General features: G+C 37.2%; 1 protein-coding gene across 1 annotated transcript in view; it reads left to right on the top strand.

Annotated features, from left to right (window-relative positions):
* The window catches only part of ADGRF1 (adhesion G protein-coupled receptor F1), a 44,711-nt gene extending 17,496 nt beyond the window's left edge, over window positions 1–27,215 (top strand). The window contains exons 5-12 of the mRNA XM_056814716.1: window positions 2,638–2,696; window positions 6,081–6,232; window positions 8,612–8,775; window positions 12,035–12,223; window positions 16,496–17,869; window positions 21,224–21,265; window positions 24,013–24,075; window positions 27,138–27,215. Of these exons, the coding sequence (XP_056670694.1) occupies window positions 2,638–2,696; window positions 6,081–6,232; window positions 8,612–8,775; window positions 12,035–12,223; window positions 16,496–17,869; window positions 21,224–21,265; window positions 24,013–24,075; window positions 27,138–27,215 (2,121 nt within the window). The remainder of the gene's footprint in view (window positions 1–2,637; window positions 2,697–6,080; window positions 6,233–8,611; window positions 8,776–12,034; window positions 12,224–16,495; window positions 17,870–21,223; window positions 21,266–24,012; window positions 24,076–27,137) is intronic.
* Window positions 27,216–27,691: the final 476 nt, after the last annotated feature.

The following is a 27,691-nucleotide window of genomic DNA, read 5'->3' as shown; positions in this document are numbered from 1 at the left end:
AGGGCTACTCGTGTTGCTGCTCATGACCAGGGCTTTTTTTTTTCAAATGTCATTTGTATGACATGATCACATTGTTGTTTCTTGTGAGGTATCTGAAACTATGAGGTAATATCTCCATGGTATACCCTCCCTCACTTCCTTCCCCCAGTAGAGATTGCTTAGGTGGAAGGTTGAGAGATATGGATAATCTGTTTCAGTTCTAAACTATAACTTGATGTTAAAGTCTTTGATAACAAATCCATCCAATGTGAATCTAATCTTCCATAGCATTCTAGGTGTTTGTGTCCATCATAGTTATGAAGATGGAGTTTTCTGCTACAAGCTTAGGAGTGTCCTTGTTGAATTACTTAGTTGTTCTTTTTCTGGAATATCTTCTTTTCTACCAAAAACTAGCCTTCATTCTCATAAGGTCTTGTGTTGTATGTTACCCTCTGGAACTTCAACTAATCCTGGTTTCAATCTTACCGTATGAATGGTATTTGTCATGTTCTTGAAGTTAGAGAGTAGATGTGAAGTTGTATATCTATCTTTCCTCCTCCAGTTCTTTAATATGTTCCTTGATATCCTCCTTCCCATTCAAAATCCGTATCTGTACAAGCCATGTAATTCAATCTCTCTATAAAGTCATTTTCATTATCAATCCCTATTCTTGCATAAAGTTCTTCTAATGGTATACAACTTGTTCTGTGCTCAAAGAACATCTCAACATCATAATTTTGGTAAGATTTTGATTGTACTGATTTCAGGTATTCAGTTTTCTCACTTATGTCCCACACATCCCCTTCTTCATCTACCTCTTCATGAAGCTTATAAAATTGGTGAGGCATTTGTTCTAAATCATCTTGGTCCATTATTATTACGCCCTCTGGTATTTCTTCTGACTCTGCATCTGAATCTGACTCACTGAAATCAGCAATCCTTAAGTTATTCATTGGTTTTTGTTCAGTGCCATATAAACTTGTGTCAGATGTTGTTAACTCTGGCTTTGTGTATTGATCTAGGCCTAAGTCACCAGCTTTTATATTTCCCAAATCAGTCTCTGATTGTTTCTCATTGCTAAGCTTTAGATTTTTGTTTTGAGGTGGTAAACTTGATGGTATGGGGTTAGTTTCTTCTTGCAGATATTTAATGGTGTTACTAATATTTATAAATTCTACTCTATCATCAGCTAGGAGGTTTTGTTCATTTCCCTTCTCTTTTGACTGTGTAGAGATAGAAATCTGTCCCTCTATGTTGTTATTTTGTACTGGGAATAAGTGTAGTACATCTGCATTTCCCCCTGCATCAGTAGGATGTGTGCCTTCATTCTTTCCCACAGTAGTACATACATATGTTTCTGGCTGTGTAAGGTGTTTGTAGGTATTGAGCCATTTTTCATTTCTTTACTATCCTCTGCTAGCTGTGGGTCAATTAACTCTCCTTGATTTAACTCATTTCCTATGAAGTCTTCATATGAGGCTGATTGTACTATATCCTCTACTACATTGGAACATGAATTTAAATTATAGCTATTTATGTGGCCAAATTCCCCTCTTCCATTTAGAATGTTGACTTAAAGTCTGCCATTTGAAGTCTTGGTTGTTCTTTCAGTTACTAAGACTTCCATTCCATTCCTCTTTTCAAATTCAACTGTCACGTCACCTCCATTACTTTGAATAGGATTATTGTTTTCAAATGTAATGTCAGTTTCACTTTCAGTAAATTTTGTATTATCTAAATCGGTCATTGCTGGATGGGAAGTTTCAGCTTCAGGATTCAGAGTAGATTTTTCCCCCTAAGGGCTTATGTACCATATAGCTATTTGAAGAATTAACTGAGTTTGGTGGTCTGTCATGCAATTCTGTGAATGATTTCAAAGTATTTACATCTCTAGTAACAGTAACCTTCAGGGAATTGAAATTTTGTTTCTCTGTATCTTTGACCAAGTACTTTTCAGGAATGTTGTCTCAGGTATGGCTTGATGTAGATGGTCTCTGATATATTTTCTAACTTTTAGATAATGTGATTTTTTAATGTTTATTTCATTAATTTTGAATATTTTCCCATAGTTACATGAATCATGTTCTTTCCCTCCCCTCCTCCCACCCCCCTCCTTTAGCCAATGAGCAATTCCATGGGTTTTACATGTGTTGATAATATGATTTTGTCTGGAAAACTGTCCCAGAGCAGACCCTGGACTTTGAACTTAAGTTCTGAGAAAAAGTATGAAATCTCTTATGGCAGTCTTTAGAAATCACTTGTTGGATTTGCAGTTTGGGACAATTCAGATATAATGGCAGTCAGGATCCACTAGATGATCTGCTAATGTCCCTTTCTAGAATTTAATTAATCATAAGATGAAAACTACTACCTTGTGTCAGGGAAAAGGGATTTGGCCTCATTGTGTCAGAGTATACACCACTTAAATTCATCTCCCATCCTAGGCTGTTGTTGGCTCACTCCTTCCACAACCTAAAATAAAAAATGTAAAAGGGCAACTGCTGTTTGACTTATTTGTTTGACTTTTAGCTTCTGCCCACTCTCCAGGTTTTTCTTGTTCATCTAGATAATATCCTGTCTGTCTCCACTGGTTGCTTAAATGACTTTCCCAGGGAAAGGGAATGAGATCAAAGTGTTGCCCTCTGTTCTCTTTTTCAGCTTAAGGAAGCCTACAAAGGGGTTCCGGGTTTTGATTCTGTCCGTGTCACCCAGTTTCGGTAAGTAACACAATAGCCTCAGAAGGGTAGGCCCCTGGATTGCATAATGGGCTGCAAAATGTCTATTGCCATTCCCTGAGGACTTAACAGAATGTAGTAAGAGGTTAATTCTTTCATTTATTTATTTGCACATTCACCTATATAGCCATTCACTTATCCATCACATATTTATGAAGTGCCCACTATTTATAAAACCTTGTGCTAAGTGTTCAGAAGGCTACAAAAGATTTTTATGACCTGGATTTTGCTATGGTAGAGCTCATAGGGAAGAAGGAATGCATGCACTAACAATTATGGCATTTTGTGGAAAAGGAAAATTCAGTGAGATAGGGACAGGGGACATAAGGCTTAGAGATTCCTAAGATCACAAGATTATAGATTTAAAGCTTCAACAGATCTTGCACCATCTTGTCATCTTCCTTGTCATTCAAGATTCATCTTTGACTACAGCTTGGAGAATCAATTGCACTAAATATTTAAGTTTGTAATCTTTTCTTAGTGTAGATAGAAGATTTATACTTCAAGCTCTTTTAAAACATCGTTTAATATCTGCATGACCTTGGGTAAGCCACTTAATTTTTCTGTGCCCCAGTCTCCTCATCTATAAAATAAAAGAAGCTGAAATACAGGATTATTTAGTTCATGATAGAGAGATGCTTCATCAATTTGCCATTTATCCTGCCTTGTTAGATATGTTGGTCCTTGGCCACATATACGTATTCATAAATTTCTCTCCATTTCATCCTTATAATTTGTTTTGTTCAGTCCTTTTAGATGTGTGACTCTTCATGACCCTATTTGGAATTCTCTTGGCAAAGATACTAGAGTGGTTTGCATTTCTTTCTCCAGCTCATTTTATAGATGAGGAAATTGAGGCAAACAGGATTAATTAACTTGCTCAGGATCACACAGCTGGTAAATGTCTGAGGCCATATTTGAACTCAGTTCTTCTTGACACCAGGCCCAGAAATCTATCTGCTTTGCCTCCTAGGTGTACCTCATCCTTATTATAATGGCTTATAAACTTTGCATTTAGAGTTCTTTCTAATCTGACTCTAGCCTATCTTTTGAGGCTTACTATACATGACTTTCCTTGACTCACCCTATATTCTAGGCAAACCATATACCATCTCCTACTTTTCTTCATTTATACTGGGTGATCCCTATATACCACCTCCTTAATTCTATCTTATAGAATTCCTAACTTCTTTCAAAACTCAATTTAAGTATTACTTCCTACAGGAAGCCCATCTTGCCTTCCATCATTATGAGTACTCTCCCTGTGGAAATGACTTTGCATCTAATTTTGAATATGTTATATATTGACTCATCTGTGTAGCAATAGAACGGCATTCTATTTGTTAACTAAGATCATTTTAGATTTGTTCTTGTATCTTCGCTGGCATATAGTAAATGCTTAATAAATTCTTGTCAATTGAATTGTATCTCAAGCTAAAATTCCCTTAGAATTAAGGCACATTTGAACAACCTTTGATAAATGACTAAAAATTATTTTAAGAGATAGATTGACAAATGAGGAATCTCTTAGGATGTTATAGTAAGAATGGAACCTCATAATTTACAAGCAAAGAAACTGAGGCTCAGAGAAGCTAAGTGATTTGCTATTCAATTATAAGTTCCCGAATCATAGCAATTGTGTCAGGTTTACTTTTCTGTTTAAAACTCCAACTACAATGCTTATGCAACACCTACTTAGGCACAGTAGATAGTAGCCTAGAGTCGAGAAGACCTGAATTAAAATCCAGTCTGAGAAATTGACTAGCTGTGTGATCCTGGACAAGTAACTTAACTCATTTTGTCTCGATTTCCTCATCTGTAAAATGAACTGGAGAAAGAAATGGCAAAGCACTCTAGTATCTTTGCCAAGAAAACCACAAATGGGGTCATGAAGAGTAATGACTAAACAATAAGAATGTTTATATTAGGCATTTAAAAATTAGTTGCTTAGTTTAATTGAATTAAATGCCCGATACCACAAGTTTGTAAATGGCAGAACTGGAATAATAAATCTGATGCCCAGTATCTTAACAACTTTACTTCAACTACTGTCTACTATCAACTGAAATTGCTTCAAAGCCATATTAATCCAGAAGCAATATTTCTTTCATTAGAGAGATCTTTCTTAGGGCAGTGTAGATACTGAGATGTGTATGTTGTTATTGAGTAGGAAATATAAAGGAGATAAGGTAATTCATCTCAGTTAGGCAATCCCAATGATAATAACTATTGACAGCTCATTAACTAGGAATCGTGGCATCTGGGGCAAATTCAGGAGAGTCAGAGAGAGGTCTAATGAAATGGCTTGTCCTTTTGGTATACACTGAAGACAGATCAGGGGTGTCAGAAGTTGAGGAACTGAGAAACCAAAGTACTCAAAGAAGGCAGGGACTAGTACGGAGACAGTAGTATTAAAAACAGAACTCACAGGCAGACCAGTGCATGACCAGATAAAAATGTAATTGGGAAAAATTGAGCAAAATATGTAAAAATACAGTAAAACAATGAAATGCATCATGAAATGTCATATATGTAACTTGTAAGGGTCCTTATGTCTCTATTGGAGTTTGACAGCACTGGAAAAGATTATAAGCCAGGTACTGAACTTATTGGGGAAGAAAGTTCATGATCTGGAAGTCTAAAGATAGCAGCCATAAAAACCTGGACAGGACAGAGTGATCTTTTGGGGAAGAAAAAGAGTTGCTGAGTGATAATAGCAAGGAGAAGGTCTGGAGGTAGCATTAGGGAACAAGGAATCCATCAGCTCCTTCTCCTAACTCTGGGTATCAAGGTATAGGAGAGAAGCAAATATTTATTGCCTAGAGATGTTATCTTGGGATAACAGGATTTGGTATCTCCAGAACAGTAGATTTCATTCAGCACCAGAAGATGCAAAGATGAAGATGACTTTGTTAGTAATTGAGGAGGTTCTAGAAGACAGAATGGAAAGGAAGGACAGAGGGAGACAGATTAGAGAGGGCTAGATATGGGAAGTTGGAGTGGGAAGGAGTCTTAAAGCAACCATCATGTGCTGCTCTGAAATTGTTCTCACCTGCTGATTCCAGTGTCTTGCTCACATGATGGTGTACACTGAGACAGTCTTTTTTTCTAGTGGGTTGGTGGGACTCAGGAGAGGTTTTGATAGCCATACAATCCTAAGTAGCCCCTCAGGTTATGGGGAAAGGAGATAATTGGGTGGATAATCTTTGGTTGAAGGAAAGAATCATCTCTCCTAAGGAGAGGAAATTCATCACTCTAAATAGCAATGCTTGAGATGAGTACCCAGTACCTTGTACTATTTGTATCTCAGTTTAATGATACTCTATTTTCTATTTCATATTGGGTTTTCTTCTGTTATTCTTCCAGGGAAGGAAACATAATTGTTGGTTATGAAATCATCGGTTCTAGCAGCACCTCTGAGCTTTTGGCTGCTGTCATGCAGGTCTCTGGGAAGGTGAAATCAAGTCTTAAAAAGTACTATCTAATAGAAGAAAACTCTTTAAGGGTATTTGGAAAAGGTAACACTAGTCCTCTGTTCAATAGTTTGCTTTTCTTTTTTCATGAGAATCAAAGAGTTAAAAGGGATCTTAAAAGCTGTGTAGTCTCATTCATTCATTTTATGGATGAGGAAATGGAGGCCCACACAAGTATCTTGACTTGCACAAGATGAGCTTTCATGTAACTCATAGACACATGGGAAATTATATATTTTTTATAATTTTATAATTTATAATTTATAATTTAATAATACTTTTTATTCATGCATTCAACAAATATTAAAGGTCTATTGCTGAGGCAGTCAATCAAAGACTCAAAACTTCCCAGTGCAGCAGAGAAACATTAAAATGTAATTAGGAAATATTTATTGTTCAGTTCTTTCAGCTGTATCCAACTCTTCATGACTCTACTTGGAATTTTCTTGGCAAAGATACTAGAGTAGTTTTCCTGTTTTCTACTCTAGCTCATTTTAGAAATGAGGAAACTGAGGCAAAAAGGGAAAAGTGATTTGCCCAGTGTCACAAGGCTAGTGTTTGAAACTGGATTTAAACTTAGGTCTTCCTAAGGCCAGACTCAGCTTTCTATACTCTGTGTCACCTACCTGCCCCTGGGGAAATATTTAACAAAATAAATAAAAATATCAAATATAGATAATATCATATTTTAAAACTAAGTCTTTATGAATTAGGGATTAGTTCCCTGACTCACCCCCCTTTCTATTCGAGTCTGACATCACTGGCCTAGGACACGCAATGAGTTTTCTGGGCCAGGTAATTAGATTAGGATGACTGATACAGTATGACCTTGACTGACTTAGTCAGATTTTTCCTGCTCACTGATCCAGTGTTTTCCTCTCATGCAGAAGGACAATGGTATCACTGGAAGTTGTAGTTAGAATGACTGCATACTAGTGACAATAATATTGCCCCTGAGGAGAACATGTTGAGAATATTCAACTTTCTTTCTTTCCCAGGAGATGACAGAGCTAAATTTGAACCCAACAAATTTACTCTTTTTCCCAGGACACTTTTTCCCCCTCAGGCTTTGTCATTTGAATTTATACTTAACCAAGCAGATCTTGTCTCACCTTTTATGTATCCACTAAAGAAAATAGTAGTTGGATTTGTTTGAGATATGGGAAAGTAGTGCGGTACAGTCAAAAGTGAGCTGGATTTGGAGCTAGAAAATGAAGATTCAAATCTTAACTTTACTACTTACTCTCTATACAATGTTGGGCAAGTAACTCAAATTACTTACCAACATCTGATTTCTCATCTGTAAAATAAGGGGTTTTGATTACCTGACTTTAGGAATCTGTTCCACCTCTATGGTCCTCTAATTTAACTAGTTGTCCCATTGTTGTCTCATTAACTAGGCAGAGTCCCCTGATTCCAAAATGCCAAAGTAACCATCCATGTTACCACTTCAGTTAGCTTTATTTCTTTGGGTCTTGAAGATAGTGAGTTTGAAAATCCAAGAAGAGTTGCAGAGATTACGTGACAGCTATCTGAGGACAGCAGGACATAGGATAGGTATCTGGAGTAAGAAAGGAGTTTGGGGGAAGGAATGTGATCCTTGGATGGAGGAAAGATCAGGAGGAGAGGGGAGGTATTAGAGAACTGCATGCTCAATGTTAGTCAATAGTTTGATGTGGAACTCCAAAAAGTCCTGATGTTAATTTAGACAAATTTAAATAAGTATAGGACTACAGAGATGATAGCCCCACTATATGATGCTCTGGTCAGGCCACATCTAGAGTAGAGAACATTGTATTTTATTTAGAATATAGAACATTATGTTCTGTTTAAGAGACCCTGTTTTGGGAAGGAAGTTGATAAGCTACAGAGTATAGTAAGGAGCTAATCAGGATAGTGAATGGCCTCAAGTTCATATCATATAAGGATTATCTGAAGTTACTGGAACTTTTTAACCTGGAATAGGAAACACTAATAGTGGAGGGCATGGCAGATGTCATCAAGCAATGAGACAACAAGGTGGTACAGTGGCTAGAGTGACAGATTGGAAATCAGCCAATATTTGAGTTCAAATCCTGCCTCACACTAGGTGACTACTTGTCTTGGACATTGTAGAGAAGCCTCCTGAATAGCCGTGGTTTGAATTAGAAGGTCTATGAAGTCCCTTCTAACTTTGAACATTCTATGATCATATCAAAGGGATCAATGGAGATGCATACTTTTATTAGGGATAAGCAACATGGAAGAAAGAGAGGTCCAAAGGTCAACCATGTCTGTTTTATAGCCTTACCTAAGGCTAGCTATGGCTATATAGTTATGATGACTTCTTTTAACTCCTAGGGGACTTGCATGTTTGCAAACTTAAACTTGAACTCAGTTCTCTTCTCACTCTTTTCACCCCTATTTGTTTCTGGTTTTGGCCAGCTGACTGTGACAGCATCATCTTTGGATTTGGTTCTGAGAATGATGAGTACACCCTGCCCTGCAGTGCCGGCTACGTGGGAAATATCACTGCCAGATGTCACTCTTCAGCATGGCAACTGGTCAAGGAAATGTGTGTGCCCTCTCAGTTGGAGGAAATGAAGAAGGTCAAGTATTTCCATATGATGGGACTCATCCCAGGTTTGGGTTTCATCACTAAACAGCCCTCAAAGAAGATGACAACTCTGGTTGTCCTCAGCAGAGGTCTAAATAATCCCGTTAATTGAATGAGCAGCTGTAAGGTACATAGGAGGTTGCAGGTACTGTGGGTATTATAACAAATATGAAAATGGTCCTGACCCTCAAAAGAATTGTGCTATAAAGGATAAATAGATCAATTTCAGAGTCATTCTACCAGGGCATATAATGGGCTCAACATGAAGCAACAGTATATTGAGGTAGCTGATGGTATAGTGAAAAGAACATGGGACCTGGAATGAAGACGATGAGTTCTAATCCAGTTTAAGGTACTTAAAAACTGTACAACCCTGAGCAAATCATTTACTCTTTTGCCCTAGTTTCTTCAAGTGTAAAATGAGAATAATAATAGCACCTAGGGTTGTGTTATGAGGATCAAAAGAGTCATTTATTTGTAAAACACACTGAACATAGTGGCTGGAATATGGTAGGCACTATATAAATGCTTATTCCTTTCCTCTTATCAGTGCCTAGTTCAGGGTTGGCAGCCTCAGAGTCAAGGCTAGAATTTTGGATTTGGAATTCCTGAGGTAAAAGAGTCTAAGCCAGGTAGGACATCTCCAATAAAGTTGATAATTAGAAATTAGAATCACATACTAACTGAAGTTCAGACAAAGCATGGTTGTGGCATGCAGTGTTCCAGGTTGCTAGGTGGTACATTGGATAGAGCATTGAGCCTGCAGTCAGGAACATCTGATTGAAAATTCAGTCTCAGAAAGTTACTAGCTATGAGACTGATCCTAAGAAGGTCTCTTAACTGATGTGTGCCTCAGCTTCATCAATCTTCTTGTTGCTATTGAGTCATTTTAATCATGCCCGACTGACTCTATTTGGGGTTTTCTTAGCAAAGGCACTAGAGTGGCTTGCCATTTCCTTCTCCAGCTCATCTCACAGATGAGAAACTGAGGATGATGGGGTTAATTACTTAATTGATTTGCCCAGGGTCACATTGCTGATATGTGACTGAAAACTGATTTGAACTCAGGAAGATGTCTTTTTTTTTTTAACCCTTACCTTCTATCTTAGAATTAATGCTATATATTGGTTCCAAGGCAGAAGAATGGTACGGGTTAGGCAATTGGGGTTAAGTAATTTGCCCAAGGTCACACAGCTAGGAAGTATCAGAGATCAGATTTGAACCAGTATCTGTCACCTCTAGGCTAGCTCTCAATCCATTGAACTAGCTGTCCTTCAGAAAGATGAGTCTTCTCAAGTTCAGGACTGGCACTCTATCCACTGAACCACTTACCTGTCCCTTCCATCAACCTTGTCACTCTTCTATATTGGTATTACCATGGTCAAAGACAGAGAGCTTCAGATGACTGTCTTAATTGTCACTTTATCTCTATGCCCAGAAGCTTTTGTACAAAATAAAGGCTTTATGAATGGTTGAATGAATGAATGAGTAGGTTGAGATAATAGTCAAGAACCAGGAAACCAAAAAATAATTGAAGGGAAAACAAAGGTTTTCTTTTTCTTCTCCCTCTACTTTTCCTTCTGTACCCCCACGCCCATTTGGGAAAGAGAGAAGTAGGAAATAAAAAATAAATAAATTCTTGATACTTTAAAAAAGTAATTAAAATAACTTAAGGTACAGAAGAAACCCAATATGGCAATAGGCTTAGGGCATTAAGGCTACAGAGGCCTTGATAATGAGGCAAACCTCATTCTTTGTGAGAATTTCTTTATAAATTGACTGAAGGGGAAAGTGGGTGACACAGTGGATAGAGTTCTAGACCTGGAGATGAGAGATCCTGGGTTCCAATATGGCCTCAGATACTCTGTAGCTGTGTAACCCTGGGCAGGCTACTTAAACCCCATTGCCTAGCCCTTACTGATCCTCTGTCTTGGAACCAACACTTGAGCATGACATTTAAGACAGAAGGTAAGGGTTTAAAAATAAATAAATAAATTGACTGAAGCCATTTATGTGGTGAAGCCTACAAGTATATTTAAATAAAGTAGTATACTTGGTTAGACTAGAAAGGGTGAATGGCAGTGGTAAGAAATGATCTTGACACAGTTCAGTGTTTAATGTTTAATGGGAAATAATGTTACTGTTATCTAAAGGGAAGAGGAAATGGGTCAGTGCAAGAGCTGAGTTCCCTTGGATGATTCTAATAGGTTGGAAATGAGTTATTTCCTCATACCAGCTAACCAAGAGAACATGACTCAGTGGCCAAAGACATGGGCCTTGGGTAGCAAGCAAAACTGAGAAACTAGTGAAACAAATTAAACCTGACTAAGGATGGAAGATACAAACAGACCCACATAACAATTTGTTTTACTCCTACTTTTTTATATGTTCTCTTACTAGACTGTGAGCTCAACGAGGACAGAGACTATATATTAGCTACATTTTTTTCTTTTCTTTCACCATCTTCTACCCACAGTAGGTGTTAAATAACTATGTGACAGATTGTGATATTGAACTAAGTTGACCTGAATTAGGTTGCTTAGTTCTCAACAAGAAAACCTAAAAGCAGGACAACAATAAAAATGAATTCATATATATATAGTTTTTGAAAGCATATAGAACAGCTAGGTAGTACTGTGCAGATAAGAGATTCAGGCCTGGAGCAGGAGGACCTGCTTGGCCTTGGACACTTCCTAGTTGTGTGACCCTGGGCAAGTCACTTAATCCTCATTGCCTAGCCCTTGGTGCTTCTCTGCCTTAGAATTGATACTAAGACAGAAGGTAAGATTTAAAAAAGAAAGTATATAAAACACTGTCTTTGCAACTAAATAGAATATAAACTCATTGAGGGAAGAGACTATTCTTTGTTTGAAAAATTTTATTTAATTAATTAATTAATAATATTTTTCCATGGTTAAATGATTTATATTCTTTTTCTCCCCTCTTCACACCCCCCCTCTCATAGCCAATGAGCAATTCCACTGAGTTTTACATGTATCATTGATCAAGACCTATCTCCACATTATTAATATGTGCATTAGTGTGATCAAAGAGACTATTTCTTAACTGTATGTCTCTGTGTGTGTTTCTATTCCCTGTAACTTGTTCTTAGAAGGTATTTAATCTATGCTTATCCCAAAGAATTCACTTGAATTTTAAGTTATTGGAAGACAGTCAACAAATCTCATGGACTCTGGATGTTGGGTAATCATTTTCTTGTTTTCTAAAACTTTGTCTATCCTTTTTTTTAGAATCTCAATGCCATTGAAGGCAACATCACCGAGGCAGCTGTGTTTACTGTGATGCAAGAACTTTCTACCATCCTTCAACAAAACCCATCCACCACAGCTGGGAGCTTGGGATCCATGGTCTCAATTCTGAGGAGTGTTTCATCTCTGTCATTATCCAGCCATGTCAAGCTGTCAACCCCAACAACAAAGGTATCTTGCCCTGGTGCCTGACTGTACTCATTCCAAGTGATCATTTGAGTAGCAACAGTTGAGAACTATTTGGCAAGACTGTAACAAGCACCTAAAGGAACCACAGTGAAGCTAACCACTTTCTTCAACATGGAGAAAGAATTCAGGAACTAAACTCTGGCACTTGGAAATGAGTTAGAAGTAGCTTTAAGTTGTTTGTCTATAAGACACATGAGAAAGAGAATTAGAGTTACAACTGCATATTCAATGCAAGCTTGTTTAGCTGGACAGAGTGCTAGAAGTCAGAAAGACCTGAGTTCAAATCTTGTCCCTGACATTTACTATTTTTGTAAATTTGAACAAATTATTTAACAATTTTAAGCTTCATTGTCCCAATTTATAAAATGAGTGGGTTGACTAGATGGTCACTAAGGTCCCTTCTAATCTTTTAATTTTCATTCTAATGCCTAATGGCATAATGGGAAAGATGTTTGATTTTGCAATCAGATTGAGGATCTGTCCCTTTCTGGATAAGTCTGTTAATCTCCCTGGGTCTCAATTTCCACATCAATAAAATGAGAGAGTTAGATTTGACGACTTTTAAGGTCCCTTCTAGGTCTCATGTATAATCCTGTTAGACTGTGAACTGAGCTATGACCTCTGACTTGGATAAAGCATACTTATATAGGAAATATTTCCAGGAGACCCTGGAACTTGTTGAAGTTAAAGGATGAGGCCTTCATTTGAATTTTGATTCTTTGATTAGTTACTTTGTTACTTAGTTACTTTGATTAGTGTGAACATCCCCATGGATTGGTTGAGCTTTGGAGGTGGGATGATTTGATTTGGGTCAAGCTACTAGGAAGGAGTATAGCTTTCTGAAAAGAACACTGAACTTGGAATGGTATGATATGAGTTCAAATCTGCATACTGTCACTATCGGTATTCCTTCCATACTGTGTGGCACCCCTGTGATTTGATCCTCCCTTCATACCAGAGAAGAAGTCTGAATTTTTTCTTTTTCTTTTATGGAGTGTTTACACTATCTTGTCATAAAAATGGGTTAATTATTTGGTCATAGGCTATATAGCTTCTAAACTTCTTTTGTCATCTGTTGGCCTTCATGTTTTATCTGTGGCTTTGGCAAAACTCAACAAGAATTACCATTAAATTTCTTATATTGACTCATGACACATTGAAACCACAATGGGAAAAATTGTGAGATGGAAAGGATAACTGTACTAATTCAGTCTTGAGCAAATCATTAAAAGGCTCCATAATATAATGGAAAAAGCACTGACCTAGAGATAGAAGGCTAGGTTGAATTCTCACTTCTGGTACTACCCATATGACTTTACAAGACTTCTCTGGGTTTCAGTTACTTAACCTATAAAATCTCATCTGTAAAATAAATATGCTGGACTATATTGTCTTTAAGGCTCCTCCTCACTCTAAATATGATTTTTTAATTTTATCTCTCTTAGCCTCATCTGTGGAATGAATGTGTTGGACTAGACAGCCTCTAAAGTCCCTTTCAAGACTCTATCTATGAAATGCATTGTGGAGCTTGGATCTGTATCAATAAAGGTCTACTGGTTAGAGATTTAAATTGTGCAGAGACCAGAGCCTTGAGAGTGGATTTTTTGGGAAAGAGGGAGAAGGAGGATTATGCTAATACACTTCTACTATTGTCAGTGAGGTATTTTATACTGATGAATATTCATCAGGATTTTAATAAATACTTAATATATATTAATGATCAGTGATGAGCTAGGGATTGGAAGACAAAAATGAGACAGATACTGCCTTCAAGGACCATATATAACCAGAGTCCTCAACCATCAAGGATATATAATCAAATGGATCATCCTATTCAGGGATGGTGATCAATGGGGATGTTCTAAGGAGACAAACTAAAAGCCTAATCTTTTAGCCCTATTAAGTTGTCCAGGTCCTCCTTTTTATACTCCACATAATCCCTGTCTACACTAGAAATCCTCTTCCAACTTAGAATTGAGGAGGATGGGAAACACATATGAGTCTTATTTAAGCCTTATCTCTTACTTCTACCCAAACTGCATCTTGCTATTTGTTCCTCCTTGTCTTGTTGTTGTTGTTGTTTGTTGTTAGTTATTTTAGTAGTGTCCAACTTATCCTGGCCCCATTTGGGGTTTCCTTGGCAAAGACATAAGCTTATCATCTCCTTCTCCAGCTCATTTTACACATGAGGAACTGAGACAAATGGAGTTTAGTGACTAGTCTAGGGTCACTGTCTGAAGATGAATTTGAATTCAGGAAGATGTTTTCCTGGTTTTAGACCCAGTATTCTATCCACTGTGCCAATTAGCTGCCCCTTCCAATAATTATATATATATATATATGTTTATATATGTATGTATCTATGTAATTATAATTCCTCCTTATAATTACCTAAATAGATATTTAGACTTTTGACTTTGTAATTAGCTAGACTCATGAATGTTATACAATTAGTATCTTAAAACTAAGTATATGCCTGCCCCACTTTTAAGTTTAATCTAAATTATTAACATTTTTCCTGTCACTTTCTTAAATCTAGACAATCAACAAAACAACGTCAAGCCCTAATTGTAGAATTTTCTAATTTCTGAGGTGGAATTGCTCACAGGGAAAAGCTAGCTATCAGCTCTCACAAGTCAGTTTGAGCTGGTTCTAGCACACCCTTGACCAGGCCTCTAAATTGAGATTAAAGTGCACACATACCTCCTACTGTATTGGGGCAGACAGCTGAGGGGAAACATTGGTAGTAAAAGTAATTGTATAAGAAACTATTGCCAAGAAACAGAAAATTTATATATTCAACTACTTTGTAGATATTTGTGTTACTCATATTACATTTGTTAAATAGATTCATATTCTATTCTTACTGGCTCCCACATCTATGTGTAAATTCTTGGCAAGAAGAGATTGATTCATTCTTTGTATTTGTATCCCCAGTTTCTAGAACTTAAAAATTATATAACAGATGATTTGTGCAACCCTAATATAGATGAATGCATGAAAGGCAAAGGATGAAAGAGAAACAAAACCCCATGCCTGTTTTTTCCCCCACTCCTCAAATTCCCAAACTCTAAATTGTACAATTTATGTTAACTTCATAGAATGGTGTCAAGGGGATTATGGAAGGAGTGTGCCCTCAGAACTGGAATCAAAGAGCCAAACTAACAACAAAGAATGGGGGCAATTCAGGAGCAGTGGCTATAAGGAGAAATGTTTGCAGGAAAGGAAAACATATGGGAATTAAAAGAACAGAGAGCGAGTTTGCAAAAATCAGATATTTTGATCCAATCCCTTTTCTTCAGGAAAATCCAGAATGTGCACAGCATGCATTCCTAGTTAGCATGGAATTTTGCTATCTTATTGCAGTAAACATGGAAACATGAATAAACACAAACTGAAACATGAATAAAGAGGTCATGGATTCATCCTGCCGGTTGTTAGTAAAATGAGTCCAATATGGGAAAAGGATTTCAAGACCTACCTTAATCATTCAGTTATGGTGTGAGTAATACAGCAGTCACCAGTCACCACTGCCACTTCAACGTGATGCTCACACATAGACACTACTCACTGGGTGCATGTCTCCTCCATATACATATTCTCTCTTTCTCCAGTGTCCTCATAAGAGACCCAGAGTCATATGTCATTCAATCCCTTAATTCTGCTGATGTCAGCCACTAAGTTCAGAGTTCTTGTTGTCTGCATCAATGAGGCTAATTTGAGCTGGTAAATTTTATGTCATGAATTTTAAGGCCTATAAAATAACTCTGGTTTTCTATACATGACTGTTCCCATCATGATGGCCACTGGCTTCCTTCTTGTCTATGCCTTTTTTCTGAATGAGTATTATTATCAGAAACAAAACTATGCAATTGGGATTTTCCCCAGGACCCCAAATATAGAAGATTAAAATAGCACTTCCAGTCCTTCATTAGCCATAGAAACAACAAATTTTAGCATTCAGTTAACCAGAATTATTAGTTAAAATAGGAAGGTACAAGATAGCAAGTCCAAAGTGAGCTCTTCCTCTACTCTGTCCTGTTCTCACTCAACTGTTTCCCCCAAATAGCATCAAATTGGGGTCAAATGGAGAAAGGTTTTGAGAAGCTTGCTCCAGGCATAATTTGTGGTTCTTGCCCTGGGCACAAAATTTCTTATTTTGGCTTTGGAATTTTTTTTTCATTTTTTCATGTACTTGTAAGAGTTCTCCTTGTTGGTCCAAAATACTAATTAAATTCTCACTTTGTATTTCAGAATTTCCTAAATATAGTAGACCACCTCCTTAATTCTACAACTATAAGTAACTGGACAATGTTGCTACAGGAAGAACGGAATGCCAGCTCACAATTGCTGGAGACACTGGAAGACATTAGCATTCTGGTTTCTTCTGAAATTATGCCTCTGACATTTTCAGGAAAATTTATTAATTGGGATGGAATTCAAGCAACAGAAAACCAGAAACAGAAGGGTTACAACTATCACATGGAACTCTTACAGGAAAATAATTCTGTGCCCATCAGAGGGACATTGTCAATAGGCAAAGACCAATTCCAGAAATCTCTTCCCCAAACTATCATCAGTATGGCCTCTTTAACTCTGGGAAGCATACTACCCAGCATCTCAAAGCAAAATGCTATAGTGAATGGGCCAGTGATATCAACCATTATTCCAAACTATTCATTAGAGGAAATTTTTCTCATTTTTTCCAAGATAGACTCCAACCTGAGCAAGCCATACTGTGTGTTCTGGGATTTCAGACACTTGGAATGGAATGAGGCTGGTTGCCACCTATTGAAAGAAACTCATGATACTGTGAAATGTAGATGTACCCACTTGACCTCCTTTTCCATGCTTATGTCACCCTTTGTTCCTCCTACCATCATCCCTGTGGTAAAATGGATCACTTATTTGGGCCTTAGTGTCTCCATTGTAAGCTTGATCCTATGTCTTGTGATAGAGGCTCTGTTCTGGAAGCAGGTCAAGAAAAACCAAACCTCCCATACCCGCCACATCTGCATGGTGAATGTAGCCCTGTCCCTTTTGATAGCTGATATTTGGTTTATCATTGCAGCTACTTCTGATACCCAGGGAAATGGATCAGGGGTTTGTGTAGCGGCTATCTTTTTTACTCATTTTTTCTATCTGTCCTTATTTTTTTGGATGTTGACATTAGGCATCTTGATGGTCTATCGAATAGTTCTGGTTTTTCATCACATGACTCTACCCACCATGATGGCCATTGGCTTCTCCCTTGGCTATGGTTGTCCTCTCCTTATAACTATCATCACCATTGCTGCCAGCCAACCAAGCAATAGCTACCAAAGGAGAGATGTGTGCTGGCTCAATTGGTCAGAGGGTGCCAAACCACTTTTAGCATTTGTGGTTCCAGCCCTGACTATTGTGGCTGTGAATCTGATAGTTGTCCTGGTGGTCTTACTTAAACTGCGCAGACCTACCATTGGAGAAAGACTGAACCGAGAAGACAAGGTCACTGCCATTCGCATTGGAAAGACATTAGTCATTCTAACGCCCTTGCTAGGGCTCACTTGGGGATTTGGCATAGGAACAATGGTTGACAGCCACTCTCTGACTTGGCATGTTATATTTGCCCTGCTCAATGCATTCCAGGTAAGAACAACAATAGTACAGTTCAGATTTAATAATCTTTTTATAATCATAGCATAATAGAAATCATAGGGTTTCAAGGAATTAATTTCCACTCAACACATTTATTGTGTCTGCTTTGTACAAGGTCCTGTGCTAGTTTCTAGGAATATCAAGATGGAAAAAAAAAGACAAAACAAAAAGACAAAGAAAGAAAAGAGTTCTTGACCTCAAGGTGCAGTGGATAGATTGTTAGGCCTGGAGTGAAGAAGACCTAAATTCAAATCTGGCCTCAGACACATACTAGCTCTGTGACCTTGGGCCAGTTACTTAACATCTATTTACCTCATTTCTTCAATTATGAAATGGAGATAATAATAGCATTTACCTCCTTGAGTTCTTGAACAAATGAGAGAATATCTGTAAAACTCTTTGCGTATTACCTGGAACATAAGAGGTACTGTAAAAATGCTATCTATTATTATTATTATTATTTAAATACAGAGCATATATAAAGTAACACAAAGAGATTTTAGGAGGTAGGAAGCTTTGATGTGTGTGTAGAGGGAATCAGAAAAGGACTCCAATAAAAGAAACAAGCACCTAGATTGTGCTTTGTAGGAACCCAAGGATTCCAAAAGGTTGAGGTGAGGAAGGAGTAAATTCCAGACAGTCTGTATAAAGTAAATAAATATTTGCCAAGCAATTACTATGTTCCAGACACATACTGTGCATTGAAGATACAAATAGAAATAGAAAGATTGACAGTCCCTGACCACAAGAAGCTTCCATTCTAATGAATGAGAGACTGGGAATAAAAGGGAGCTAAAAAAATAAAAACAGAGGTGGGAGTAGGGGTGAAGGTCAGTCAGTAAACAAACATTTATTAATTACCCACTATTTTCCAGGCACTGGAAGGCAAATAAGAAAAAGAGATAGTCATTTACTTTGAGGACTTTATGATCTAATGAGGTGGGGAAAGGAAGACAACACACAAAAGAAAGCTAAAAAGTGAATGGGAGAGAGAAAGTATCTAGTTCAGGGTTGGAAGAATCCAAGGGAATGTAGCCAGTGGAAAATGAATGGGTGGCTGTCCCACCTTAAATGAACATTTAGTGGGAGCTTATTTCTAATCAGAGGAGTCCCAAGGGCAGAAGGTACAGTTGAGTTATGAGTTATTAGTCTAAGGGGCTAATTTAGTTTTACAAGGTGATGATGTTCCTGGGGCCATGATGAAGAAGCTGTGTGAGGAGTCCCTCGTGGCAAAGTCTAGAGTCAGAAGCAATCAGGAAAAGCCTGGACCCATACCCCAGTGGAAACCCTAGAAGGAACTCAACAATGGCTGAAAGAGGCTTCAGGGATAGAAGGATGTTCCAGGGTAATAAGGCCAAAGGCATGGAGAGAAGTTTAAAGACATAGAGGTCAAAATATAACTTCAAGTGCTACCCAGTCCATTTTTCTGTACCTCAGATTATCCAGAAAGATGATTTTTTAAAAGGAGAAATTGATGGCAAAACACTTAAGATTGGTGCTTGCCCTTACTCCCAAATAAGAAATTCCATCACCTTCCTTAGTAATCCATTGCAAGAACCCCATCATTTTGAGGGAGTTCTATATAACTCATCTAAATTCTGCCTTCTGATGATTAAGGACAGTTTGCTTGATTTGCTTGATTTTTCTCTTTTGAAAAAGACTTTTTTGTCTATTTCACTTGTTATGCCTTCTTTTCCCTGAGCATTGTCCTTGTTAAAAGAAATGCATATGATATTTTTTTCTAAATTGTTGTATACAAATTTCATTTAAATGCAATGAATAAGTATCCATTGAGTTGAATTTTAACATCAGTATTATTTTCCACTCTCAACACATTCTCCAAATTTTCTTTATCTCATTTAAATCGTGGAACACAGAGCTGAAGAGGAAATGAAGGCATTGATAATTGAGGAGTAAAATGAAGAGATTCCCTATTCATAAAATCTTTGTCATGGAAACAAGGCAACAGAATAGAAAGGAAGTGTGAATTGTGGAATTTAGGGGTGAGAAGAACTTTGGGATTCCTAGAGTATAATGTAAGATTGTTAAGCAGTCAACTAAATGGATTCGAATGAATGGGGCATAGACAGAGTTAGACTTAAATCAGAGCAATTACTGAGAGCCCTAAAAATATACTTCAATAATTCAGCTTTTCTTAAGTGCCTACTATTCCATTTCTGGGATGTCTTCTATCACTCTAGCTAGACCATAATTTTAAAAAAATCCCTCTTTTCCTTTCTTTTTCAATATATCAGCATATATTTGGGAGGTGATTATTCACCTGTAAACTATAGTGAGGGGAAGTCAAAGGGAAAAGGAACTTGAAGGGGGTGGGTTGAGGTGAAGCAGTAGGGTGCAGACTTGCAGAACATTTGCAAAGTAGTTGCCAGATAGTATTTCTACATGGTATTTCCTGGTATGAGCGCATCAGAATTCTAAGGCTTTTGTTCTTCAGTCTTTTTTTTTTCCAGTTACGTCTGACTCTTCATGACACCATTTTTTTTTGAGCAAAGTGTTATTCACCATTTCCTTCTCCAGATTATTTTACAGAAGGGGAAACTGAGTTAAACAGTGTTAAGCAAATTGCTCAGAGTTTCATAGCTAGTATAGTAAGTGTCTGAGACTGGATTTGGATTTAAACTCGGATTTTCCTAACTCCATGCTTGGTAGTCTATCCCCTGTGCCAACTAGCTTCTTATCTGTATCTACCACACTGGGTTGTAGTGAGGATCAAATGGGTTGTTGGTGTTCTCAATATCAAAGAAATGTCAGTCTCAGTCAGTTTCTATTCTATGTTCATAACATTATGTCAGGGCATAGGAGGGATATCAGGTTAATGTAAAGATAAATAAGATAGAATCATGAAGACTCTATAAAAAAGGAGTTATTTCTCCCAACCCAGACCCCAACTTGAATTCACTTAACAATTTCCCTAATAAAGAAATACCCAGCTTTTATTTGGAGAAAAAAAAAAGAGAGAATCATGAAGCTTACAATCCAGCAGGGAAAGATTACATGCACAAATAATTAGAATGAACCAACCAGAATATGGCATAAAAGAAGTAAAAAAAATGATAAAACTAATGAAAACAGAGTGCTCTGTGAGATCTAACATTTCTCTCTGTTAGCAGAACACCTAGATGATGGAAGAACTTTAGATAGATAGATAGATAGATAGATAGATAGATAGATAGATAGATAGATAGATAGATAGATGACAGACAGATAGAAGAACTTTAGATAGATCCAAGTGACTAGAAGGAGAATCAAGTTTTATAGGTCTTTAAAAGTCTCTTTAGAAAAAGGAAAATGAAAGATATGATTTATTATCTTTTTATCTTCTAGGGGTTTTTCATCTTATGTTTTGGAATACTTTTTGATAGCAAGGTACGTGAATTCTTTACTCCATCCTTGGTCACTCTTCTCCATTATCATCCAAAGTCACCCAAGTCTCAGGTTCCTTATCTAGAAAAATGACAGGATTAGCCTCTCCCAGCTCCAATAGCTCTTTTGTTTATCAGTCATTTCAGTTGCGTACAACTCTTTATGACCTCATTTGAGTTATTCTTGGCAGAGATACCAGAGTGGTTTGCCATTTCATTCTCCAGCTCATTTGACAGATGAGGAAACTGAAGCAAACAAGTCTAAGGAACTTGCTCAGGGTCGCATAGCTAGTAAGCATCTGAGACCAGATTTGAACTCAGGAAGATGAATCTTCCTGACTCTAGGCCTGACACTCTATCCATTGCACTACCCAACTGCTCTACTGTAAATCTTGAAATCTCTCAGACTTGTGAATGTTAAAAATTTCCCCATGGGGAATTCTTAATTGGAACAAATTCCCTACTGAGAAACATTCCCCATTTTGATGTGAGAACTTGCCAGGATCAGAAATGGGAGGGCCTCTACTCCAACCGTACTTAAGACTGCTTTAGGGGAGAAAACTCCTTGCTATGGGAGGACCTCTACTCCAACCGTACTTAAGACTGCTTTAGGAGAGAAAACTCCTTGCTAAACAATGAAAGTACTTGGACCCATGCTTATAATAAAGCAAGGAGTTCTTTGAGCCAGGCCTGTTTTTAGAATTGATACAATGGGATGCTAGGTACCTAAAAGGGTCGGGCAAGTTTTCTCTTGATGAGATTAGTTGACTCAGCTATGTTTTCTCTCGTTCAGACTTACTGAGGAAATTGGTTGACACAGCAGCATTTTTTCTGATTCAGACTTACTGAGGAGATTGGTCAACTTGGCAAGAATTCAGATGGGCAGTCCTTTGGAAAGTGTCTACAGTGATTGGTAGATGTAGGGACTTAGGGGAGGTGACATGGGAGAAAAACCCCTATATAAGAAAAAGCAGAATCTCTTGAGGAGATATATCCTTTTGGAGAAATCCTTTTGGAGGATCTCTGATGAGGATCGCTTGGGAAGAATCTCTTGAGAGAGGCTCTGGAGAAGGGAAGCTCTTAGAGGACAATCTCTAAGGAGGTCTCGCTGGAGCTCCTCTAAGGGGACTCTGTCCCTCTGGAGGCTCTGGAGAGAGGCCCTTTGGATCAGTCTCTGCCTGGAAGGCTCTCTGGTGAAGTCAGCTGAGATGGAGCTGGGCTGGTGTCACTAGAATCCTTGCTTAGGCAGACCTTGTGGTGAGTGTTAAAAGACTGACTGACTGATCTCTCTCTCTTAAGACTCAGGTCTAGGCCATGTTGGCTTAAGGCCCTTCATACTTATTTCCTTTTCCTCTCTTTCTCTCTTTTCTTTAATTCCACATTTGTATTAATTAAAATCTCTATAAAACCCAGTTGACTTGGGTATTTGAATAATTGGGAATATTTCCCTGGCGACCACCTTATATTTGATTTAAAAACCAAGACACTGTAGTGAAACATATTTTCTGTGGTCAAATTTACTCACCCTCTCTTATATCTATCACAATTTATATCTTCCACCATTTTAGCTCACTACAGTTTATGGGCTTCACTATTTTAAATCTCACACTACTAAGCTCTAAAAAGGGGAAAAGACAAAACTCAATTGAACCCAACAATAACCACTGATTATAATACCATGCTGAATCACTTATATTACAATTTTTAAAACAAACCCTTATCTTCCATCTTACAATCAATACTGTATATTCTAAGTTCTAAGACAAAAGAGCAATAAGGACTAGTCAATGAGGGTTCAAGTGATTTGCTCAGGGTCACACAGTCAGAAAGTGTCTGAGGCCAAATCTAAACTGAGGACCTCCCATCTCTGGGCTTGACTCTCTATCTACTTAACCATTGAGCTACCTCCTATAATACAATTTTTGAAAATGCTCAAATCACAAAGACTTAAATATAATGCCTACAACAATATAGCAACAAACAAAAATGAAAACTAATTAAAGTGACCAGGTTTGTTCCCCTCTGAAGAGATGTGCATTGTAGATGCATAGGTTTACAGTAGAAAAGGATTTATTGGTCTAATTCCTCAAAATTACAGATAAAGAAACTGAGGCTCAGAAATAGCAAATGACTCATTCAGGATCACACAATAAGTAAAAGACAACTGAAGAATTTGAAATCAGCTCTTTCCTATTCCCAGTTCATTACTCTCTCCCTTCCCGAGACTATAACTCCTTTCCTGGTTTGCACAGGTGGTAGGTACTACTCTGCATAAAATGTTAGACTTGATAAATATATTACATTCCTTAGTTTCCTGAGCTTCTTCCTCCTCTCCTTCTAACTTTTGTATATGTTGTATTAAGAAAAGACACTCTGGAAGGGCAAAGGAGAGAGACATTTTGGGAAGATGATATAAAACCAAAAGATATCTATAAACATTTATAAAAGATAAGATAATGACTGCCCCTAAAGACCAGTCTATCTTTAAGCAGAGAAATTGTGTCCACCTCTTTGTCCCAATTCTGCCCGTTACTCCTTAGGGTCTCTTTAGGGTACTCTTTGGGTATATTACAACTTGTATAGGTCTTAGTTTTTTCATCTATGAAATGACTTCTAAGGTTCTTTCTATCTGTAGAGTTACGCTCCTAAATTTCTGCTCAAAGACTATGAAAGTGGGGGAGTAATCAACAAGGACTAAAAAACACTTAAGTGTGCATATATTATCTTAAATATTCTTTGTTGTCCTTATAGGTTCGCCAACTTCTTTTCAAGAAGCTGTTTCCAATAAGCTCATCATCAATGCAGCCAATGAAGGTAACTTGTGATAATGATGTAGAATTGCAGGAAGGGTCTTCATGGAGTATAATAGGGACCCTTCTTATACAGTCCCAGAAACATTTTTGAAGATGAGAGTCTAGTATGGAGTTATGAAAAGTCTTAAGTTTAGTGGTTTGAACAACATCAATGTCACTCATTACCAGCTGACTTAATGCCTATTGTCCAGGATTCAGTGTAGACTTTTTTTCCCCTTACTTTTTTCTTCCTCTATTCTCCATAGTCCATTTTCCTTTCCCAGAAATATAAGGCAATCAGGTCCTGGAATCAGGAGGACCTGGCTTCAAATCTGACCTTAGACACTTCCTAGCTGGGTGACCCTGGGCAAGTCACTAAACTTACTTGCCTGGCCCTTAACATTTCTTCTATCTTAGAAATGATGTTAGAATAGAAGACAAAGGGTTAAAAAAAGGAAGAAATGTCAAGAGATGGTCTTGACTATCTGAAATCTCAAAAGAAAAAGCTAACTAGGGTTCCTGACTGGTACTGGTCCCACTTAACTTCAGCTCTGACAGATTTTTTTTCTTATTACTGAAGACTGAAAGTTCTTTATAGAAACACAAGGTTCTAATTTCTTTCTTTGCCAAAAGAGTGTCAGCTAAACACAATAGTTAGAAACAAATATATTTGTTTTGGTTTTGGGGTTTTGTACTCTGGCTTTGAAATTTGGCCTTGGGGAAATTAATTAGGCCCAGTCTCTCCTGCCCTTGAGCCTGATTGCTAAAGTGAGAAATTCCCAGTATTTCCCATAAATCAATGATCTCAGTTGCATGGAAAGCTACTTAAATCTTTGTAGTTTTGTTGTTGCTTTTAGAAAATTTTTTTAAATTCCTATTTCATACTTATTAAATGTCAGTTTTTTTAAAAATTGCTTTTAACTTAGTTATCATTCTCAAATCCCTTATTCAGCATAGGAAGGAGAATTGTAGAGTAAGAAGAACAAAGGATTAGGTGCCAAGATTATAGGGCCATAGATTTAGAGATGCTACTTTAGGGACCATCTAGTTGAACCCTTTTCTTTTATAGAAGAAATAACCAGAGTGCAAACATGTTTAGAGATCTAGTTATGGTCATAAATTAAACAAGTGGCAGAGGCAGGATTTGAACTAAGGTTCTCTGGATCAAAATCCACTGTGTTCTCCATGGCACCACCCTATCTCTAGTCCTAGCTCTGTCACCATTTATATGACTTGGGGTAAAAGCCTTCATCAAACTGCATTCCAATTACTTCATCCTTAAAAGAAATAGTTGGAACAGATGGTTTCCAAGATTCCTTTTAGCTCTTACAAGTTCTTTGTTATTGTAATCTATTATTATTGGGATTATTCTATTATGACTCTAAGGGTCTAACATTATTTATATTGGCATCTATGAAACTGAAACCAAGGGACACCTAGACAGCACAGTAGATATAGTTCCAGGCCTAGAAATGGGAGGACCAAGGTTCAAATCTGGCCTCAGACACTTCCTAGTTATGTGACCTTAGACAGGTCAATTAATTTTATTTGCCTAGCCCTTGTCCCTTTGTCCTAGAGTTCGTTCTGAGACACAAAGAGTTGTTTTTTTTTTAATTGCAATCAAATAAAATAATTTCACTTTTTTAGAAATTATTTTTTTCAGTGAAGTTCTATATTTTCTCGCATTCCCATTAAGAAAGGGAGAAAAACAAAATCCCCTGCTACAAACGTGTAGTCAAGAAAGATGAATTCTTGTCCTGGCCATGTCAAAATTGCTGTTGTTTTTGAGTTATTTCAGTTGTATCCAACTCTTTGTGACTCCATTTAGGTTTTTTTTTTGTCAAAGATACTAAAGTCATTTGCCATTTCCATCTCCAACTCACTTTATAGATAAGGAAACTGAGGCAACTAGGGTTAAATAACTTGCTTAGAGTTACACAGCTAGTAAGTGTCTAAGACCAGATTTGAACTCAAGAAGTTGAATCTTCCTAACTTTAGGTGACCCTCTATCCACTGCATCATTTTGATGTCAAAATGCATATTCCTAATATAGAAGGATTAGATTTTTCTAAGTAGGATATCATTAGCAAATTAATTTGTGATTTATCTTGTAGAAAGAAAATATAGTATTGTAGAAAGAGCACAGCTTTAGCATCAAAAGACCTCAGTTTGAATGATGTGTTTAGATTACTCCTAGAGATCTTGAAGGAGAGTCGTTTCATTTTTATCTCTATCTCTTTTATCTCTAGGCATAAAAGGCTGTGCAACTCTAATTAGTTTGTAGCCCACTGATTATATTAGTAATAACAAAATACTTAAAATGTACCTACTACTCAATAACTGAGAAAACAATCAGAGCACATGAGATCAAGACATTTTCATGCCTTCTCTTAATATGTTTTCATGATTGTCTGACAACAGATGCACAGAGAGTCAATTGACTAGGTTCAGAATCCAAAACAATAGCTCTAAAAAGTTGTCTCTAGCAAATAAGAATAAAATATAAAAAAGTACAAGAGCATTTAATTTGTCTGAAAGCTGTATCAATACTGTCCAAGTATTCTGGGAATGCAGTGAAGCAAGATTTTGGTATGAAAAAAGATCTCTTCCAGTGTTCTCTAGAACTAATTAATATAGAAGACAAATAATAAATGGGTTTATTCATTGATATGATACTCATAAGAAAGAAAACAATAATTTGATCCTTTTACAGCCTCCTTCTAGTGATCAGAAAACCTCAAGGGCACACCCAGGAAAAGATTTTTACAATTTGGTGTCTCAAAAAGAAGAGATTAGTGTACAGTAGAAATGTGATAAAGTCATTGTTACAAATATTTAGGATAAGTAGAATTCCACTAGCATAGTGTCATTAACAAGCCATCTTCTTTCTTCTCTTCCTCCTCCTTTTCTTCTTCCTCTTTCAAAGAAGAAAAGGAAGGTCAAGGAAAAGAAGGAAAATGGAAAGGAGGAAAAGAGGAAAAAGAAGAGAAAAAATAAAGGAGGCAAGAGAGAAATAGAAAGAGAAGGACGATAAGAAAAGAAGGAAAATATTTTTTCAAATATTGTTTTCTTTTTCTTTTTCAGAGTACATCAGATTTAGCAGTGGGACCTAAATTCCTGAACACATTTAGTCCATTAAATAAAACAGGTGAGTTCACATAACCCCAAGGCTATGCTATGCTAGGGGGAGACTAGACATCAATAGTATTCTGTGAAGAAAATTTTAAATAAACTACCCTAGAATGTATACAATCATAGAATTTGAGAGTTGGAAGGACTTTAGTGACCATCTTGCTTACCCATTGCCAAAAGAAATCTCTATCGCATCCCATAACAAAACTGACAAGTGCTCATTCAACCTTTGCATGAAAAACTCCAAGGAAGGGAAAATCTGTCATTTACTTCTCAAGGCAGTCCATTTCATTTTTAGAAAGACCAGTTTTGTGGATGTTCATTTTTCCTGACTGTCAGTCAAATGGACAGTTATTAAATACCTGTTTTCTAATCACTTGGTTAAATTCTGGTAATTCTAAGCAAGGTAAAAGTCAGTCTCTTCTCTCATTGAACTTAGTGACTAGGTACAGAATGCCAACTGTCTACTCCTTATAAGGTAGAGAGCATCCCAGCTGAAGGCACAA

This window comes from Monodelphis domestica, chromosome 2, assembly GCF_027887165.1.
Source record: "Monodelphis domestica isolate mMonDom1 chromosome 2, mMonDom1.pri, whole genome shotgun sequence".
Classification (NCBI taxonomy): Eukaryota; Metazoa; Chordata; class Mammalia; order Didelphimorphia; family Didelphidae; genus Monodelphis; species Monodelphis domestica.
This window is presented reverse-complemented; position numbering and strand designations above follow the sequence as displayed.